Here is a 20,609-nt window from a genome sequence, read left to right on the forward strand (position 1 = left end):
CTTTTCACCCATGCTCAGTCCTGGAAACTATAGGAGACGATGATGGTTTAACCCCTCGCTGGACTGAAACAGAGCAGGGAGAGTTGGCTATGGCCTGGCAGATGTTGGCCCAAGGACTGTGGCTGTCCCTTAAGGGTTAAGGAGTTGGTACCTTCTATCCTCATGGCTATGTAAAAAATCAGGACACACTGCTTGGGGCAGTCATATTATGGACTGTCCTTGACACTTTGTTTATTGATCCAAATGGCTACGCTATCAGGTGGGTGGGCTTTTGAAAGCAACACAAGTTGTTCTTATATTTTGGTTTTGGGATAACTGATATAAACTCAACTGTGTTGATTTAGGAAGTACAGTTGGGTGGGGGAAAAATGAGTCTGGTGTGCAGAGATCTCCAGGAAGCTCCTGAACTGTGGATCTCTCTAGGTTGTGGGAAATCCACTGCCCAGGTGCCCTAGAGGCAAGTAGGGTCCAGAAGCAGCCTCAGGCTCTTTAGTCCTCGGTACTGTATATGGTGTGTAGTAGACATATGCTTCTTTGTATATAAGAATGTTTGAAGCTGGAAAGGATGAGGACCAACTTCCCAATTTCCTCTTCCCTTCCCAGTGCAAGTTGTTTAGATGCCCAGTAATGCTTGCTTTGGCTACATACAAATTAAACGTAGCATCAGTTGAATCCACTGTAGTCATTGACTATCCCTAATTACCAAGTACAATGATGATGCCTAACCTAAAACATCTGAGTTTTAAGCTGAACTTCATTTCCTGGCTAGATTATACAAACAGTATCACTGTCGTGTGTGTGTGTGTGTGTGTGTGTGTGTGTGTGTGTGTGTGTGTGTGTGTGTTATAGCATGGTAATTAGATAAATGAACTGAAGGATGCATTTTTAATTATGTGTGTGCACATGTGTCTGTGTATGTGTACATGGGTGTAAGTGCTTGCGGGAGCTAGAAGAGCTCACCGGCTCTGCTGGAGCTGGAATGGTTGTGGGTGCCGGACATGGGTGCTGGGCACTGAACTCAGGTTCTCTGCAAGAGCTATAGGGACATCAAACCAGTAGGCCATCTCTTAGCCCCAGGGAAGTATGGATGGTACTTACCTTGTTTTCTGAGACTTGTTCTTCTCTCCTGCTCCTGAAACAGTGAGAAGGCAGTTGTTTGACACCGACTTGAAAGAGATGTATTTATTAACTTCCATGTATATGCATGTGTTTCAGTGTGAATGCAGCTGTGTGTATGGGTGCTCCCAGGGGACAAAAAGAGGACATCAGATTCCCTGGAGCAGAGCTCTAGGTGGTTGTGCACCACCTGATGTGGGTGCTGGCAAATGAACTCAGGTCCTCTGGAAGAACTGCAAACCTCTTAACCACACAGCCATCTCTCTACTGATGCTGATTTTCTTTTCTTAAAATCACCTGTGCCTGGTGTCGGCCCTGAGTGTTTCTTTCTCTTCCTGTTTCTAGCCCATGACCATCAATTAAACTCTTGTTCATTCTTCAAGACCCAAAACATTATTTCCTACTTCACAGAGCCTTCATTATTACTTTAGCCAGAAACAAGTTGTACATGATAGTATGTCTTCCCATCTTAAAGTTCCACCCACGCATCACATTTTCTTATGTAGGCATAGAGGGCCTGTGTGGTAATAGCAGATAAAAATTCAAATTCAGTTCTCCCATTATTTTACTGTCTTCTGAGATAGGCTACCCATCCCTGGGCTCTGGTTTTCCTCTCTGTAAGTGAAAAGCTGGGTACCAACCGTGCTTCTACTGCCCTACTGAATGGGAGATGGGCGGAATGCAGGGATAAGACAGGATTAGACCACTGCCCTGGCATCTCAGGGGTGACCCTCACTGCCCCGCACTGCCCCGGCACTGCTCCTCTTTCACCTGGTCTTAAATGTACAGACTTGACTGAGAGCTTGCGCAGAGGAACATCTTTGTCTGTAACTTGCCATTGATTGGCATTTTCAGGGAATAAAGCACTTTAAAACTGACATTTTTCCGCTGGCCCTCAGCTACTATAAAAATAGTTCTACCATGTTCTTTAAAGATGGATTTTAGTATCTTTGCTTGTCAAGGACAGAACCATGATAGATAGAGAATTAGCTCTTACCTAGGTCTTAGAAATGAACATGTGACAATTTTGGATTCTTTTCTACTGTTGACTTTGGTGCTTCTGTGACTTCCTGTCTTCTAGTGTACCCAGTGGCATAGTCAAGGACCCCAGGCTGAAACCTCTCCCCTGATTTTACAGTGTCCGTTCCTCTTTGCCATTGAGCGGAAGTCCCTTGTGAGATATGGTCAGTAGTTTTGCTGCTCGTAGCTCTGCACTACTGGGCAAGGTTCCTGGCTTCCCAAGGGTTTGTGCTTCCTCACTGTACCATGGGAACATGGGGGCCATGGCTCGGATCAGGAGAGGTAGAACTGCAGATCTGAGCCCAGGACAGGCTGTATAAGGCTCTCTCAATGAATCTTCAATTAAAGTCGGCTGGCCAGCCAACCAGACCCAGGGATTCGCCTGTCTCTGGAGTTAACAGGCATGCTCCACTTTGCCTGGCTTTATATGTGAGTAGTAGGGATCCAGACTCAGGTACCCCCGTTTACACAATACTCACTAACTAAGCTGACTCCCAGCCCTTTGTGACTCTCTTATGCTGTTGATTGTTCGTCTTTCCCAGAGAAGATAGCATTCAATGTTGTGAGTACTTGTGTATTTCAGGCTCTAGTCGACAGTATGAGTCTTGAATTCTAAAGTCTTTTCAGATAAACGCCATTCATACTGAAGCCAAACCCTTGAGGGAGGTGCCTCTCCTGCAAAGGACTCTCACAGTCTTCCCATCTCTGTGCAGGTGTGGGTGAGACCCAGCCTTGGTTTCCCATGGCCCACCGTCCACCACGTAGGGTACACTCTGTGCACCATAGCTCAGGCCTTCTACTATGGTACTTACATCTTTTGTTTGCCTCTGTTCATTCTTTAATCTGTTCCTTCATCTCTCTGCAGTTTCTTGAGACTTTCTCAGGGCCTGACCTCATGCTGGGTGTCTGACCAGTCCAGGAGTATGCACTCCCGTTCACTTTAGTCAGCTTCCAGGGGACCGAGTTCTCGCCAAGTGTTGGCTTCATTCCATCCTGTTCGGATGTTTGCATATGCTAACTAACCGTGGCTACCGACTGCTCACTCACCCTTCTGCCCTTCTGGACAGATTTAAGGTGTGTTGTGAGTGTTTCTGGAAGCCTGTGAAGTGTGGTATCTCAGGGAGCAGTCCTAGCCATAAGGTAGAAGAGGACATAAAATGGTGTGTGCAGTCCTTGGTCCTTATTGTCCTTACTCTGTCGTCTTGGGATGGGAAAAAGGACTCATATCTTCCCAATTTTAAAAGTAATACAGACAATTGCTTTTAAAATGTAAATGTGGTAGATACCTCCTTTTGTAACACATTTGACTGTCAGGCATCTATCATGGGAACTTTCTTTTTTTTTTTTAAAGCATGTTCTTCTATTGAAAAAGGAAGTAAAACATTTTATGATAAAATTGAAGATTTACATGGAAAATATTTCAGATAAAATTGTAGGAAAATTTAGAAAAACATGTTAAAATTGAAGATTATCATGGAAAATTTTATAGAGATATAATGGTAGGCATAAAAGTATCTCTAAGTTGATTGAAAGTGGAATTATAAACATTTTCTGATAAAATTGAAGGTTTACATGGAAAACATTTCTGATAAAACTGAATAAATGTATAGAAAAACATATTAAAATTGACTATTTCCTGGAAAATTATACAGATAAAATGGTAGACATAAAAAACCTTTCTAAATTAATTGAAGGTGGAATTAAAAGCATTTGTGATAAAATTAGAGATTTACATAGAAATTATTTCTGATAAAATAGAAGAAATATATAGAAAAACATGTTAAAATTGAAGATTATCATGACAAATAATGCAGATAAAATGGTAGACATAAAAATTACTAAATTAATTGAAAGAGGAATTATAAACATTTTCTGGTAAAATTGAAGATTTTCATGAACAATATTTCTGTTAGTCTATGTCTTTTTATTGGGGAATTGAGTCCATTGATGTTAAGAGATATTAAGGAATAGTGGTTGTTGTTTCCTGTTATTTTTTGTTATTTTTATGTTTGTGTGGTTACCTTATTTTGGGTTTGTTGGAAGAAGATTGCTTTCTTGCTTTTTCTAGGGTGTAGTTTCCCTCCTTGTGTTGGTGTTTTCCATCTATTATCCTTTGTAGGACTGGATTTGTGGGAAGATATTGTGTAAATTTGGTTTTATCATGGAATATCTTGGTTTCTCCATCTATGGTGATTGAGAGTTTTGCTGGGTATAGTAGTCTGGGCTGGCATTTGTGTTCTCTTAGGGTCTGTATGAGATCTGCCCAGGATCTTCTAGCTTTTATCATCTCAGGCGAGAAGTCTGTTTGTGATTCTGATAGAACTGCCTTTATAAGTTACTTGCCCTTTTCCCCTTACTGCTTTTAATATTCTTTCCTTGTTTAGTGCATTTGGTATTTTGCTTATTATTTACCAGGAGGACTTTCTGGCTCCCTGGTGCAAATGGCGACCAGCTGATCCACTCATCTTAGGCCCTGTGTGCTCCTTTCTGTTCCCCTCCAGAGAGAAGGCGGAGACCTCACCTCCAGGCTCACATGTGAAAGCACTGCTGGGGGATCACTCTGTCCTGGTGGGCCGTGCACAGAAGGCTGTGGAGCCGCCTGGCTCCTTGGTGCAGATGGCTCCATGGGAACTTCCTAGCAGTGAGATGGTCATAACAAGCAGTCAAGATAATGTAATTTCAGACAGGACACAAACATGTGACCGTGAATGGCAGGAGGGGTTCAAAACACAGCCTCGTTAAGGGAGGTCTGCCTTGCTCAGACCTGGGGAAGGGCTTTAAGGCAGGAGTAATCTTACAGCCAACCTCCTGGCTGGGTACTGAAGAGCAAAATCAAGTCTTCTGGTACCAGAAGAACCTGGTAGAAGTGTGGGCTAAGTATCAAAGCAGACAGTAGAGACCAAGAACGCCTGCTGCATCTCCACCGTGTCTGGGGCAGGTTCTGAAAAGAGGCAATCTCTGTGCCAGGAGCAGTGAGCCTAAGCAGCTGCCCTGATTAGCTCGGGCTTCTGAGAAGACCGAATCCTGAGCACCAAGTTGTCAGTGGTAAGGGGTGTTTCCACTCCAACACCCTGGAGTTGGTTAGATTGTAAGAGAGGATCCTTTTGCATAGGATTAGTGCCCTTAAGAAAGGGCTGGAAAGGGTTCCCGTGTCCCTTTAGCCTCGTGAGCACCCCACCAGAAGTTGGCTATGTGCACATACTCAGAGCCTCTCACTAGATCCCAGCTATGCTGGACCCTGATCCTGGGCTTCTCTGCATGGATGGGGAAATAAATGTTGGTTATTTATAAGCTAAGGGAGTGCAGGGGGCATAGAAAGAAAGGAAGACAAGAAAAGGAGAGGGAGGGGAGGGAAAAGAAAGGCTGGGCAGCCTTGACTGTGACACTTGGACATTTTTAGTGCTCTGAGAGTCTATGGAAGTGACAGCTTTTTGTGAAAGATAAGTTCTGTCTTTGTTGTTAAGACTGTCACTTTGCTGTCACATGGAGAGTGGACTGTGGGACAAGAACACAGGAGAAGGCTTGCCAGGAGCCTTGGCAGCTGCCTCCTGAGCAGCAGCAGAGGCGGGCACAGGAAGTGTTCATGTGTCAGGGCCGACTCATCACTGCCCTGTCTCCTGCTGCTGTTTATACTGCCTCTTATTGGAGGTCCTGTAGGACTGATTAGAAAAGTGCCATTTGGGTCTGGAGAGATGGCTCAGCTATTAAGAACACTTCCTGCTCTTGCAGAAGACCTGGATTCAGTTCCTAGGCCCACCCGATTGTTCATAGCCATCCATAACTCCAGTTGTAGGGGATCTAATCCTCCGTTCTGACCTCCACAGGCACAAGACACATAAATGGTAAGCATATATGCATGCAAGCAAAACACTCATATACATAAAATAAATAAATCTTAAATAATACTTTTCTTTAAAAAAAAAAAAAAGAATGTTACTGGTCATCTGTAAGCAGTTGAGTTTAGTGAGCTGAAAAGCTAGATTTTGTCTGAGCTCCTCAAATACAGGGGTGTCCAGGAATATTCTCTTCCATGGTAACTGCTGTAGTGTGTCCAGGCTCCTGGTGTGCCTCTCCCAATGGCCTGCCCAGCCTCTCCCTCCCGGATGTGTGCAGGTGAGTCTTTGGGTACAGCATAGAAGCTCTGCTCTGGTTCCAATTGTCTGTGTCCTGTGACTGAATTTAGGTTGAGAGCGTTTGATTTACCTGCCTTTAAGGGAAGAACACCGAGGCCTACAAATCATAGCAGTCTGTGCAAACGCTCTTGCAGAAACCTCCTTTGTTGGCACGTGGGCCCATACTTGATTTATATTTATTCTTTTAAAAAACAGTTTGAGGTGTTGCCTTCTTCTCGACCTGGAATTGTAATTGGTCTGCAAGACTGTTTTTGTTTGTTTGTTTGTTTGTTTTGTTTTTAACCAACATTCTGCTTTTTTGATACCTTATGTAAATAACAGAGGTCTAAATTAAGGATATCAATGGGAGTACTCCCAAGAGGAATGATGCATTACCCTACTGTATGTCAGATGTATGTGACTGTCTCATACTTTATAGCCTGTATTTTACAATTAATGATACAGGCAGTTCTGTACATTTTCAAAAAAAAATCATAGGATAATTTTTAGTCATGCCATTGTAATATATTAAACAGTATGCATGGATTCTAGCTGTCCCTAAGAAAATCATTTCTGCCATGCTGTTATAAATGGTTATGCAGTAGTGCTTCAGAATCCTGGAAAACTGCAAAGGAGGGGCATCTAGGAAGTGGCTGGGAGTCGCCTTCCCTTTGAGTCACCCAGTGGTATGGTCCTCAGTGAGGAAGTAGTTTCTTTTGAAACCATTATCGTATTAATAAATCTAACCCTACAGGTAAGGCAGCATATTCTGTGGGTTGAGACGGTGTGTGGCCTCTCCTCACATCAGTTGTAAACATTGTCTCAGTTTCCTTCTCCTCTCTTTTATCGGCAGTTGATCACACCCGGGTCTTTGCCCTTACTGATCACGTTGTTCTGCTAGTCCAGGCCTGGATGTCAGCTCCTTGCCTGAATGATGGCGGACACTCTGCACCTAGAATGGCATCCTGTATTGGGTGAGGGCTGTAGATGAGGGGCTTTGGGCTTTTAGTTAAGTAGCTAAGAATAAGCTGAAGTTTGGGGATGGAAGGCAGCTTTCAGTAATTTTCTAAACACAAATGGAAAGGAAGCTGCCTCCCAAGCACTCTGTCCATCCCACCTCTCTGGCGGCCCAGTCAGGTGCTTACGCTTAACCACTGCTTGGGTGCCCAGTGCTGTGGAGGCTGTGTCCGTCAGAGGGACACTAAGAAGCAGTGACAGCCACCATGGGTTGGGAGGCTGATGGCACCAAGATGCACTGGCCCCTACCTGGATGGCCAGCTCTAATTCCACCGAGAGCATGTGACAGAATCTTGCGGTACTCACCTGTGGCGAGAAGCAAGCATGGGGCACCTGGGCCAACTGTCCGGGACCACAGTGGATCTACACGGCAGGATGTCAGCCAGGTCTCAGGCTGTGGCTCTAGACTGGGTCTCATAAACCTCCATTGGCGTATGGGACTTCGTGATAGCCTAGAACCAGGGTTACCAGATTTGGCAAGTAAAAGTATAGAATAGCAGATAAGTTTGAATTTCAGATAAGCAATTACTTTTCAGAATAAACATGTCCGCCTGTGATTTGTTTTTTTTATGCCAAAATGTTATTTGCTATTAATCAGAAATACAGATTTTATTAATGTCCTCTATTTGACCTGGCAACCCTATTATATCCAAGGAGAACTTGCAGAGGTCCAGGATAGTAAAAGAGACTTTGTTCAGTTCTGGTCAATAGCAATTTAACAGTTGTTTTAAAGTGTAACAACTAGTTTGCCTTAACATGCATAAATTATCCCTTATTCACGTAGTGTCTTAGTTAGGGTTTCCTTTGCTGTGGAGAGACACCATGACCACGGCGACTCTTAGAAATGATAACATTTAACTGGGGCTGACTTGCAGGTTCTGAGGTTCATTCCATTATCATCATGGTGGGACACATGGCATCATCCAGGCAGGCGTGGCACTGGAGGGGATGGGGCACACAGGAGACCACTGTCATCCTCAGGCAGCTAGGAGGAAGCTCCCTATGCTTGTTCCCACAGTGCCTGACACACCTTCTCCAACAAGGCCACACCTCCTTATAGTGCCAATCCTTGGACCAAGCATCTTCAAACCACCACACTTAGGATCATGCCTTAGTGAAAATGATTTGAGGAGTTTAAAAATTTCAAGTATGTTAAAGAATTCCTCCCCTGTAAACTGCTAGCTCACAGCTGTATTGAATCAGATTCTGAGGGAGGTTATTGATGTGATCTTGATGTTAATGTGACCACACAGCCTGCTCTTTGTTAGTCTTCTACATGGGTACTTGGGAGCACTGTGCAGAGATGTTAGATAGTTAAACTTGTGTGCGCGTTTTCTGGAACCTTGGGTTAGAAGACCCTTAGGGGTCCACCCACTGTCTCCATGGAGTGAACTTTCTTTTCTGTCCAGTGTGTCCATTGCCTCTGCAGCTGCATGTCTCAAGGGTAGGCTACATCCCAACCTCAAACCAAAACAGCCAAATGCAGTCTGAAACCCGTTGTTAGGATCAGGAAATAAGCATGGTGGTCAGAAAGGCCAGTTCCAAAGCTGGTTGGAAATAAGCTTCCACACACTTCAGTTCTCCTTGCTATTTTTGACTTTGCAAGTATCAAAATGTTCCCTGGTGCACACAATTAAGTACTGGAAATAGATGTTAAAATTTAGAAGAACAGCCACTTCACACAGTAAGTGCATTCTGTGTCTTTCCAGATTCTTGAAACACATAGGAAACATCCATTTCTGTGGTCACCCTGCTGTGCATCAGCACCAAGCTTCTAAACTACAGTTCAGAGCCCACTCATAGCTTCCCCCATCCATTACCCCCTGCTGCTTCAGCTTCTGGTTCATACTCTCCTGAATGAGATCAAGAGTATTATATTTTACATATGAATTAGATCATGTGCCTGGCTACTTTAGTTTTATTTGGCCACAAATAACAGAATATATCACCTGTTTTATGACTGAGTAATATTCCATTGTATATAGGTATTGTATTTCCTTTTTGTCTGTTGGTAGGTTCCTCTGATATTGATGTGCTGTTTCCATTTCTTGGATGTTGTGAATCTTGCTAGAATAAACACAGGAATAGAGCTGTCTCCTCAACATACAGATTTCATTTTGCTTGGCTATTTACCAGCTAGTCTTTCAGAAAAAATGTTAGGAATAGATCTGCATAATGCTTCTGATTACACCTTCCTGCTAATATGCTTTGAGATCTTGTGTTTTCCTTTGCTACAAATACGCTATTTATATCTGTTGCCTGTCCCCCACTACTTCAGCACTGTTAAGAGGCAGGAGTTATATAATAGGACTGCTTTTTCAGTTTTGTTTGGTGATTTAACAACTTCCCTCTGAAGATTTATATCTTTGTCTTCTTCTTGTCATAGCTGTCTCTGAGCAGCTGTGTCATACTTTATTTGATGATAAGTCTTTGAGCAGTTTCCAGTTTAAGACAGTTGTGTGTAGTCCCCTGCTTACGTGCTGGTACCCACCACACAATTAGGTCTCACTGGGCAGACAGGTTATGCTTCCACTAAGGAATGCATTCTCCACCTTCCTCCTACATCTTCTTCTAAAAGTAGTGGCTTGATTTCTTTCATCCACCCAGATTCTGTTCCCTGAGATTTGGGGCCACGCTTATTTTCATACAGCTAACCATTTCCCTGCCATCCTTTAAGGACAACTATGTTTTTGTGGCTTACCTGTAAAGCCCATGGCTCCCAGGTTTCTGTGGCGTGGCTGGCCTTCTCCTACAGCTGCACACATTCCTACTCGATGCTCTCTCTGTTTTACATGCCCCAGGTGGGTAAATGTGCACTCACACTCGCGACTGTCTTGAGAGGCAAGGAGTGTGCTGCAGTCTTCGCTGTGTCTTTTGTTGTATGTCGTCCTCATTTCCATTTAGCGAGTGTACATGGGAGGAGGACTGTTTGGCTATGTCTGTTGTCAGCTTTAGCAGATATTACTGAAGTTTTTCAAAATGGTATGCAGTGTTTTTCTTCCAGAATAAAAATCCTAGCCCGTCTCTCATTTTTGGCATAATTTGATATTGACAACCATGGCAGGCTTTCTTCCTTCTTTGTCTTGTTTGATGGTGTGTGTGTGTGTGTGTGTGTGAGTGAGAGAGAGAGAGAGAGAGAGAGAGTGGTGTCATTTTCTGTATTGTAAATGGATACCTCGTCATAGTCTTGACAACCATCTGTGTGTCTTTTGTCATCGTTCCCCTAAAATGAGATGGAGCCAACTGGAAGATAATTAAGTCACTGGGGCTGCTGCCCTCAGAAAGGATTAGGCCTTCTGGATGTGTTATTTCTCATAAGTATGTCCTTTATAAACGGAGCATGACTGGCCCCATCCCAGCCTCTCACTTCCTGTCAGCAAAATGAATTCCTCTTGACTCATTCCCACCTCTCTGATATCATCCACTGTGAAACTTTACCAGGCCTGAGAAAAAGTCAGTACCATGCTCTCGAATATCTAGAACTTTGACCTTAATGAACCTCTTTCTTTGTTATAGGAATGGGAAATGGATTAATTCAATGACATATGTAAATATGCCACAAAGTAATGCTTTGCCTAATGAAGTCTCGTTTGTGGGATGGGTTGTAGATACCACAAGAAGATCGATATAAAACAGAAACCTTTCTGAGCCAAGCATGGTAGTGCATTCCTGTGATTCCAGTTCTTGGCAGGTAGGGGCTGGAGGTTAAAATATGAGGCCAGCCTGATCTACCTAGGAAGCTGAAGGCCAGCCTGGGTTATATAGTGAGCCCCTATCCCAGTCTTCAAAATAAAAACCCACCATTCTAATCCCTTTCTGGTTCAGTGAAATCCCGTTTTCTGTTTGTTTGTTTCCAGCAGGACTCAGAGAGAGTAATGATAATCACTGGACCAAACATGGGTGGGAAGAGCTCCTACATTAAACAGGTTGCCCTGGTTACGATCATGGCTCAGATCGGCTCCTACGTTCCTGCAGAGGAAGCCACGATTGGCGTTGTGGATGGCGTTTTCACAAGGTACGTGCTCATTCTCTTTGAATGTGTCTCTTAGTGTAAGCCAAGGCCACATTATCACACAAGTTCTCTTTGTGTACGTGTTTGAATGAATGGGTTTACACTCAACTCTCAAGGTTCAGGAGCAGAAGTCATTTGTCACCACATATGTTGATATGGAAGCGACCTAGGGTGTCATTTCCCTGAAGAATTTTATTCCCCCCCCCAATCTTTTAAACGAGTCCTCTAAATAAAATCTTAAGGAAAGAATCAATATGTACTCTCAAGCTTAGCTGAAAGCCCGAGAAGAAATGGAAATCAATATTTAAACAGAGAAAAGAAGTTCCTGTGTGACTTCCAGCGTGGTATGCTGAAACCTGCCCCTCCCCATTATGGAAATACCAAGCAAGATGGTTAACTCACATGCATTTCTGCATTCTAACGGTGCATCTCACTGGCCAGAGCTTACTAATTTCACTGTGTAAACTCACTTGCATGCGTTCTTAGCAATGTGAGTAGAGTATCCTGGTTTTACTAAAAAGAATTTGTAGTTTACCCATTTCATATCTCGCCATTCATCAGTTCTCGAATAGTCTGTATTTCTTGCGTGATGTGTTTGAGTAAACACTGAATATGTAGACATAACCCTGTGTGCTAACCAAGCTCTTTGTAGCATGTTTGTTACCATTCAGCTTCATGACTAGACCCTTGTGGATCAAACCAGAACTTACTATCACCAGTGTTGGCGAACTTGAACAGCTACTGCAGTGCCTTAACGTCTGCACATTGAAAGAATCTCTTGACTTTTGGGGGCCTTTAGGAAGGGTATGCTCATAGTCAAGGAAGGAAGGAAGGAAGAAAGGGAGGGAGGGAGGGAGGGAGGGAGGAAGGAAGGAAGGAAGGAAGGAAGGAAGAAAGGAAGGAAGGAAGGAAGGAAGGAAGGAAGAAGGAAGGGCTTCTCAGACTGAGTGGCATGTGCAGGCATAGGCATTAGATACAGTGAGGTAAGGAACTGAAGGCAGGCCCTCCAGGAGAGCCCAAAGTTACTCAGGACTTGGTGAGAATAATATGAGTTGTCAGAAGTAACAGTGCTGTGCACATCTGGGAGGAGAATCAGAGTACTTGTTGAAAGAGGGGGAAGGGTATTATAATCTGTCTGCTGCTGCTGAATCAATACTACAGACTAGAGGTGAGAGAGAAGAGAAATGGAGTGGAGGAGGAAAGGAAAGGGGTGGATGGGTGCACCTGTGTTTATATGCATATGGAAACCAGAGGTCAACTTAGATGTTCTTTACGAATCAGGAACTATTGTCTATTTATTTGAAGTGGTGTCTTTCAGTGGGACATGAAGTTTGGTAAGCTACGCTGACTGACCAGCAAGCCCCATCAGTCTTCTGAGTGGGTTTCTCCACTGTTATATTTATAAGTCCGTCTGCGTGGATGTATATGTTCTAGGCCTCTGCTTATGTTTTATGCATGCACACGCATTCCTTGGCGGGTATTCAGCATGGTCTCAGTGTTCTACAAATGTCAACAGTGTTGGAACCTGTGTTTCTTAAGCGCTGGGACAGAAGCTCTGGCTGCAGAAGGTGCAGTGGCTTGGCTCAGCCTCCCAGTTCAGCAGTGAAAGGCAGAGTGTGGGAGAAGCAGATGCAGGGGTGTGAACCCCCATGCCCATCCTCTAAGTACTGAGTTGAGCTTTAGGTTTAAACAAAAAAGGGGTTGAAGCAAAAGAGAGGTTTGCATAATGAAGTGGTCTTGGTGAAAGTGTGGTCTGGTTGATTTTCTCAGGGATGGCAACTTGAGGAAGCTGTGCCGATCTGGTCTGCAGGTGATGGCTGTCTCTGCGCTAAGCTTCAGCGTCTGTGTCTTTATTCCTGTGGTAGCTTTCCTGGAGGCGCCTGTTAGTTGACAGGGAGTTTCAGTTGCTTAGATACAGAGTGAAGGCAGAGATGCCAGGGTTTCACCCTGTTCTCTGTTACTTTGTGGGTCCAAGTGAAGAATTAATGCTTTTGAGCAAAAGCAGCTTCTAAGTGCTTGTGGCACTGACTTTCACATCCTGTAGTGTACATAAGTGAATTTTCCCCATCTCATCGCATTGAGGGGTAGAGCTGCTGGCTCGTAAGGAACATGCATCTTTTAAGTTCTCCAAGGAGGCCATACCAGTTTAGAAGCAGCACATGTGAAGTTTGTCCTCACATTTAATGTAAAATTAGAATACGCATGTTCTTAAGATTGCTTGTAGGAACATGTTCATTTCTATTGTTTTAATTTCCTTTAAATGACGTACCATCTGGTAGATTTTCCTAGTTTTCAATGCTAGGGGGATTATTCCCCTCTCCCATGTACACATTGTGTTTATTTACAAGAAGATTCAGAGAGTGCCTTTTTGACCTGCCTGCCCAGACAGCAGAATCTAATGCAAGGCTCAGGTGTGGAAGCAAGTTTGATCCAATTTTGCCCCCTGTTCTGTTGTGGGAGGATTTTTCTATGATCATTCTTAAATAGCTATTTGTTTAGATTGCTACTTTCTAAGCCCAGTTCTTTTTTTTTTAATTAGATATTTTCTTTATTTACATTTCAAATGTTATCCCCTTTCCACATTTGTTCTTATGATTTCTAACTAGAATCTCTGAGGTGCTACCCAAGCAGTGGCACTTTAAAAGTTCATCAGGGCTGGAGAGATGACTCAGTGGTTAAGAGCACTGACTGCTCTTCCAGAGGTCCTGAGTTCAATTCCCAACAACCACATGGTGCCTCACAACCATCTGTAATGGGATCTGATGCCCTCTTCTGGTGTGTCTGAAGACTGATACAGTGCACTCACATATATAAAATAAATAAATCTTAAAAAAAATAATAAAAGTTCACGATAGAACAGCCTCGAATTAGAGAATTACCACTACTTTGTAATCTTTACTTAGTATGCATTGCAATTCTTCCAGTAAAAGTAAGTGGTTATTCAAATTATATCATTGTTACTCAAAAATCCTTTTTGCGTGCATTGAGAAATACACTATAGCTAAACTGAGTAAGATGTTTGCATGAGGTTTGGCTCCAGACTTGAAGCTGCTTGTTTTTATGTTATGCTGGGCATCTGGAACATTGGGCTTAAATTTGTATATTCCATAATTATCAATGGCATGTCTGCTGCAGCTCATCAGTGTGCTGTAGGAAGCAGATGGGGGAAAACTGCAGTCAGACAAATGGCGGGAGCTTTCTTGACGATTATAAGGTCGCACGACTAAGGAACAATGTCCTTAGTCATTAGTGGATCTTTTTTGAAGTAGGTTTTTGGCCAACATCTATATTTGGCTTTAAGTGATGTATTTAAGTCAGTGTATTGTGATTTGTGTGCTCATCAGTGAGAAGCCTGTTTCCAAGGATCATTAGCATCCAAGAGCAGCACTGAGATCAGATCTGTGTTTGTCTTCCTGATATCTGAGTGCAAGTTGCAGCCTTACACAGCTTCTTAGATTCGGTAATTAAGATTGAGAAAAGCAGTGAGTTATTAAGTGTGGTGAGAAAGTTGTTTGAGAAAAGCAAAACAATTGTCATCTCCATCATTTCTGTTGATGCCAGTGAAAGGTTTGTAGACAGTATTTATGATAACTGGACCCTAGTGAATAATATGATGGTGTGCTGCCCCGACACCCCCACTCCATCTGCACTTAGCCTCTGTGACCCCGCTGTATTCAGTGTGGCGTGAGTATGTTTGTCCTGAAATAGAATTAAAGGGTAATGGGCCTCGAGGCTTATATTATATCACATGTTTGCTTTTGAGCAGAGAGGCAATTCATTTGTCCAATCCAGTTCAACTCAGCAAATATTTGTTGGACACAATCTGTGAAGGATGTGCACAGTGCATCCTTCAGGGGAAGAAAGGAAGCGTCTCAAATGAGCATGTCTTCTCAGTTGTAAATACGCACACTAAAGACCCCATGATAGATGGTATTTAATTACAGGAGCAGGTCTTTCTTCAGTGGCGCCAGGAACCTTGCCTTGGGAAGTCTCTGGTGTGTTTAGCTGAGGAGTGGACATGTGATGCCTCACTGCTGTGTTTTGGTGGGAAGTGTGGATTAAGATAAGACTTCTACTTGGATCAAAATTTCCTAAAGGTTTGGTATGGTTTGATTTCAAAGCATATCTAGTCAGATCCCTGCTTGCAGTTCCCCAATGCTCTGTTCAGGTGGCTGATAGAGGGGACCCTTAAACCTCTGTTTTTTTCTTTTTCTTTTTAACCTTTTTAAAATTTATTTATTTATTATTTATTTATTTTTACAATCCAGATTTTATTCCCCCATCCCCCTCCACTCTCCAACTGTTCCACATCCCATACCTCCTCCCCATCCTCCTGTCTCCATGAGGATGTCCCCGCCACCCACCACCCACCCCACCAGATCTCTAAACTCCCTGTGGCTTCCAGTCTCTTGAGGGTTAGGTGCATCTTCTCTAACTGGACCCAGACCCGCAGTCCTGTGCTGTATGTGTGTTGGAGGCCTCATAACAGCTGGTGTATGCTGCCTGGTTGGTGGTCCAGTGTTTGAGAGATCTTGGGGTCCAGGTTAATTGAGACTGCTGATCCTCCTACAAGGTGGCCCTCCTCCTCAGCTTCTTTCAGCCTTTCCCTAATTCAACCACAGGGGTCAGCTGGTTCTGCCTATCGGTTGGGTAAAAATATCTGCATCTGACTCTTTGAGCTGCTTGTTGGGTCTTCTGGAATTCCATCATGCTAGTCCCTTTTTGTGAGCACTTCATAGCCTCCTTAATAGTGTCAGGCCTTGGGCCCTCCCCTTGAGCTGGACCCACTTTGGGCCTGTTGCTGGACCTTCTTTTCCTCAGGCTCCTCTCCATTTCCATCCCTGCAGTTCTTTCAGACAGGAACAATTATGGGTCAGAGTTGTGACTGTAGGATGGCAACTCTATCCCTCATTTGATGCCCTGCTTTTCTGCTGGAGGTGGGTTCTGTAAGTTCCCTCTCCCTACTGTTGGTCACTTTATCTAAGGTCCCCCCTTTGAGTCCTGAGAGTCTCTCACCTCCCTGGCCTCTGATACATTCTGGAGGGTCCCTCCCCACCCCCGATCTCCTGTCTCCTGAGGGTGCCTCTTTCCATTCTTTCTGCTGGCCCTCAGGGCTTCACTCCTTTTCCCTCACCCAGTACCAGATCAGACCCTCCCCCCACACCACACACCATGTACTTTCCCTCCCAGTTCCCTCCCTACCCCCTTGTGATTGCTTTCTTCTCCCTCCCACGTGGGATGCAGGTGTCCTCACTTGGGCCTTTCAGCTATTTGACCTTTTTGAGTTCTACAAACTGTATCTTGGCTATTTGGCACTTGTTTTTGTGGTTAATAGCCACGTATTAGTGAGTACACACCATGCACGTCCTTCTGTGTCTGAGTTACCTCATTCAGGATGATGTTTTCTAGTGCCATCCATTTGCCTGCAGAAAACTCAGGATGTCCTCATTCGTAATAGCTGAGTAGTGTTCCATTGTGTAAATGAACCACATTTTCTGTATCCATTCTTCTGTCATGGGGCAACTTAAGAACTCTTAAGTTCTTTATGTATTTTAGATATTAGCCCTCTCTCAGATGTGAGGTTAGTGAAGATTTTTCCCCCAATCTGTTGGTTGCCAATGTGTCTTATTGATTATGTCCTTTGCCTTACAGAAGCGTTCCAGTTTCATGAGGTCCCCATTTATCAATTCTTGATCTTAGAGTATGAGCTATTAGAGTTCTGTTTAGGAAATTTCCCGCTATGCCAATGAGTTCAAGGATCTTTTCTACTTTCTCTTCTATTAGAGTCAGTGTTTCTGGTTTTATGTTGATGTCCTTGATCCATTTGGACTTGGGCTTTGTGCAGGATGACAATTACGGATCTATTTTCATTTTTCTACGTACAAACAGCCAGTTAGATCAGCACCATTTATTGAAGATGCTTTCTGTTTTCCATGATATATGTTTGGCTTCTTTGTCAAAGATCAAGTGTTCATAAGTGTGTAGTTTTATTTCTGGGACTTTAATTGAATTCCATTGATCAATATACACAGTGCAGTTTTTAATCACTATTGCTCTGTAGTAGATCTTGAGGTCAGGGATGGTGATCCCCCCAGCCCATTTTTATTCTTAAGTATTGTTTTCACTATTCTAGGTTTTTTGCCTTTCTAGATGAATTTGAGAATTTCTTTGTCCATGTCTTTAAAGAATTGTGTTGGGATTTTGATGGATATTGCATTGACTCTGTAGATTGCCTTTGGTAGGATGGGCATTTTTACTATGTTAATTCTGCCAATCCATGAGCGTGGGAGATCTCTCCGTTTTTTGAGATCTTCTTCGATTTCTTTCTTGGGAGACTTGAAATTGTTATCATGCAGATCTTTCACCTGTTTGGTTAGAGTTACCCCAAGATATTTTATATTATTTGTGGCTATTGTGAAGAGAGTTGTTTCTCTCATTTCTTTCTCAGCCTGTTTATTCTTTGAGTATAGGAAGGTTACTGATTTATTTGAGTTAATTTTATATCCAGCCACTTTGTTGAAGTTGTTTATCAGCTGGAGAAGTTCTCTGGTAGAGTTTTTGGTGTTGCTTATGTATACTATCATATCATCTGCAAATAGTGGTACCTTTATTTCTCCTTTGCTAATTTGTATCCCCTTGATCTCCTTTTGTTGACTTATTGTTCTAGATAGCACTTCGAGTACTATATTGTATAGATATGGGGAGAGTGGGCATCCTTGTCTTGTCCCTAATTTTAGTGGGATTGCTTCAAGTATGTATCCATTTAATTTGATATTGGCTGTTAGTTTGCAGTAAATTGCTTTTATTATGTTTATATATGGGCCCTGAGTTCCTTATCGCTCCAATACTTTTAACATGAAGGGGTGTTATATTTTGTCAAATGCTTTTTCTACATCTAAGGAAATAATCATGTGATGTTTTTCTTTGAGTTTGTTTATATAGTGGATTATGTTAATTGATTTTCAGATATTGAACCAACTTTGCATCCCTGGGATGCAGCCTACTTGATCATGGTGAATGATGGATTTGATGTGTTCTTGGATTCAGTTTGGAAGAATTTTATTGAGTATTTTTGCATCAATATTCATAAGCGAGATTGGTCTGAAATTCTCTTTTTTGGTTGGGTCCTTATGTGGTTAGGTATCAGAGTAGTTGTGGTTTCATAGAATGAATTAGGTACTATACTTCTCTTTCTATTTTATGGAATTGTTTGAGGAATATGGATATCAGGTCTTCTTTGAAGGTCTGGTAGAATTTTGTACTAATGCCATCTGACCCTGGGTGTTTTGTGGGTTTTTTTTTTTTCTTTTTGTTGTTTGGGACTTTTTTAGTGACTTCTTCTATTCCCTTATGGGATATGGGCTTGTTTAGATAGTTTACCAGCTCCTGATTTAACTTTGGTATGTGGTAACTGTCAAGAAAACCATCCATTTCATCCAGATTTCCAATTTTGTTGAGTATAGGCTTTTGTAGTAGGATCTGATAATTTTTTGAATTTCTGCCATTTCAGTTGTTATGCCTCCCTTTTCATTTCTGATTTTGTTAATTTGGATACTGCCTCTGGACCCTTAAATTAGTTTGGTTAGGGGTTTATCTATCTTGTCAATTCTCTCAAAGAACCAGCTTCTGGTTTTGTTCTTTTTGTTTCTATTTGGTTGATTTCAGCCCTGATTTTGACTGTTTCTTGCCCTCTACTCTTCTTGGTTGTGTTTGTTTCTTTTTGTTCTAGAGCTCTCAGATGTGCTGTTAAGTTGCTAGGGTAAGATCTCTCCAGTTTCTTTACCTGGGCAATTTTGTGCTATGAATTTTCCTCTTAGCACTGCTTTCAGTGAATCCCATAAGTTTGGGTGTGATGTGTCAACATTTTCATTAAATTCCAGAAAGTCTTTAATTTATTTCACTATTTCTTCCCTGACCAAGTTATCATTGAGTAGAGAGTTGTTCAGTTTCCATGTGTATGTGGGATTTCCTTTGTTTTTGCTGTTATTGAAGACCAGCCTTAGGCCATGGCGATGTGATAGGATGCATGGTATTATTTGAATCTTCTTGTATCATTTGATGGTTGTTTTGTGACAAATTATATGGTTGATTTTGGAGAAGGTACCATGAGGTGCTGAGAAAAAGGTATATTATTTTGTTTTAGGGTGAAATGTTCTGTAGATGTCTCTTAAATCCATTTGGTTCATGACCTCTATTAGTTTCATTGTGTCTTTCTTTAGATTCTGTTTCACTGACCTGTACATTGGTAAGAGTGGGGTGTTGAAGTCTTCCACAGTTATTGTGTGGGGTTCAATGTGTGTTTTGAGCTTTAGTAAAATTTCTTTTATGAATGTGGGTCCTCTTGCATTTGGGGCATAGATGATCAGAATTGAGACTTTGTCTTGGTGGATTTTCCCCTTAATGAATATGAAGTGTCCTTCCTCATCATGCATGATAACTCTAGGTTTAAATTCTATTTTATTGGATATTAGGATGGTAACTTCAGCTCTTTTCTTGAGACCATTTGCTTGGAAGACCTTTTTTCCATCCTTTTACTCTGAGATAGTGTCTGTCTTTGTTATTGATGTATGTTTCTTGTATGCAGCACATGCTGGATCTTATTTGTGTATCCAGTCTATTAGCTTAAGTCTTTTTATAGGTGAGTTAAGTCCATTAATATTGAGAGATATTAAAGACAGATCATCTGACTGTTGGTTCCTGATATGTTTGTTTTTGTAGGTGGCCTTATTTGCTCATGGTTCTCTCCTTTTGGCTTTGTTGTGAGATCCTTAATATCTTGTCTTTTTTTGGTGCAGGTAGCTTCTTTGTGTTGGACTTTTCCTTCTAGGATCCTCTGTAGGGTTGGGTTGGTAGATAGATACTGTTTGAAATTGGCTTTGTCTTGAAACATTTTGCTTTCTCCATCTGTATTGATTGAGAGTTTTGCTGCATATAGTAGCCTGTGCAGGCATTTGTGTTCTCTTAGAGTCTGCATGACCTCTGACCAGGCTCTTTTGGCTTTTAGAGTCTGTGTGGAGAAGTCTGGTGTGATACTGAAAGGTCTACCTTTGTATGCTACTTGGCCCTTTTCCCTTGCAGCTTTTAATATTCTTTCTTTGTTTGGTACATTTAGTGTTTTGATTATTTTCTGACAAGGAGATTTTCTTTTCTGGTCCCATTTATTTGGTGTTCTATAGTCTTCTTGTATCTTTATGGCCAAGTCTTTCTTTAGGTTGGGACTTTTTCTTCTATGATTTTGTTGAAGACATTTTCAGGTCCTTTGAGCTGGGAATCTTCATTTATTTTGATTATTCTTAATTTTTGTCTTTTCATTGTGTCCTGAATTTCCTGGA

The 20,609-nt window shown here is 42.4% G+C and overlaps 1 protein-coding gene across 2 annotated transcripts in view; it reads left to right on the top strand.

The window, feature by feature from the left end:
* Msh3 (mutS homolog 3) overlaps nucleotides 1-20,609 on the top strand; it is a 170,584-nt gene that overhangs the window by 126,612 nt on the left and 23,363 nt on the right. Inside the window, exon 20 of one of the 2 annotated variants that reach the window (XM_052159436.1) lies at nucleotides 11,123-11,280. In XM_052159436.1, coding sequence (XP_052015396.1) covers nucleotides 11,123-11,280 — 158 coding nt within the window. The remainder of the gene's footprint in view (nucleotides 1-11,122; nucleotides 11,281-20,609) is intronic. The other variant, XM_052159437.1, reaches the window with a different exon arrangement.

The sequence above is a fragment of the Apodemus sylvaticus genome, chromosome 16, assembly GCF_947179515.1.
Source record: "Apodemus sylvaticus chromosome 16, mApoSyl1.1, whole genome shotgun sequence".
NCBI lineage: Eukaryota > Metazoa > Chordata > Mammalia > Rodentia > Muridae > Apodemus > Apodemus sylvaticus.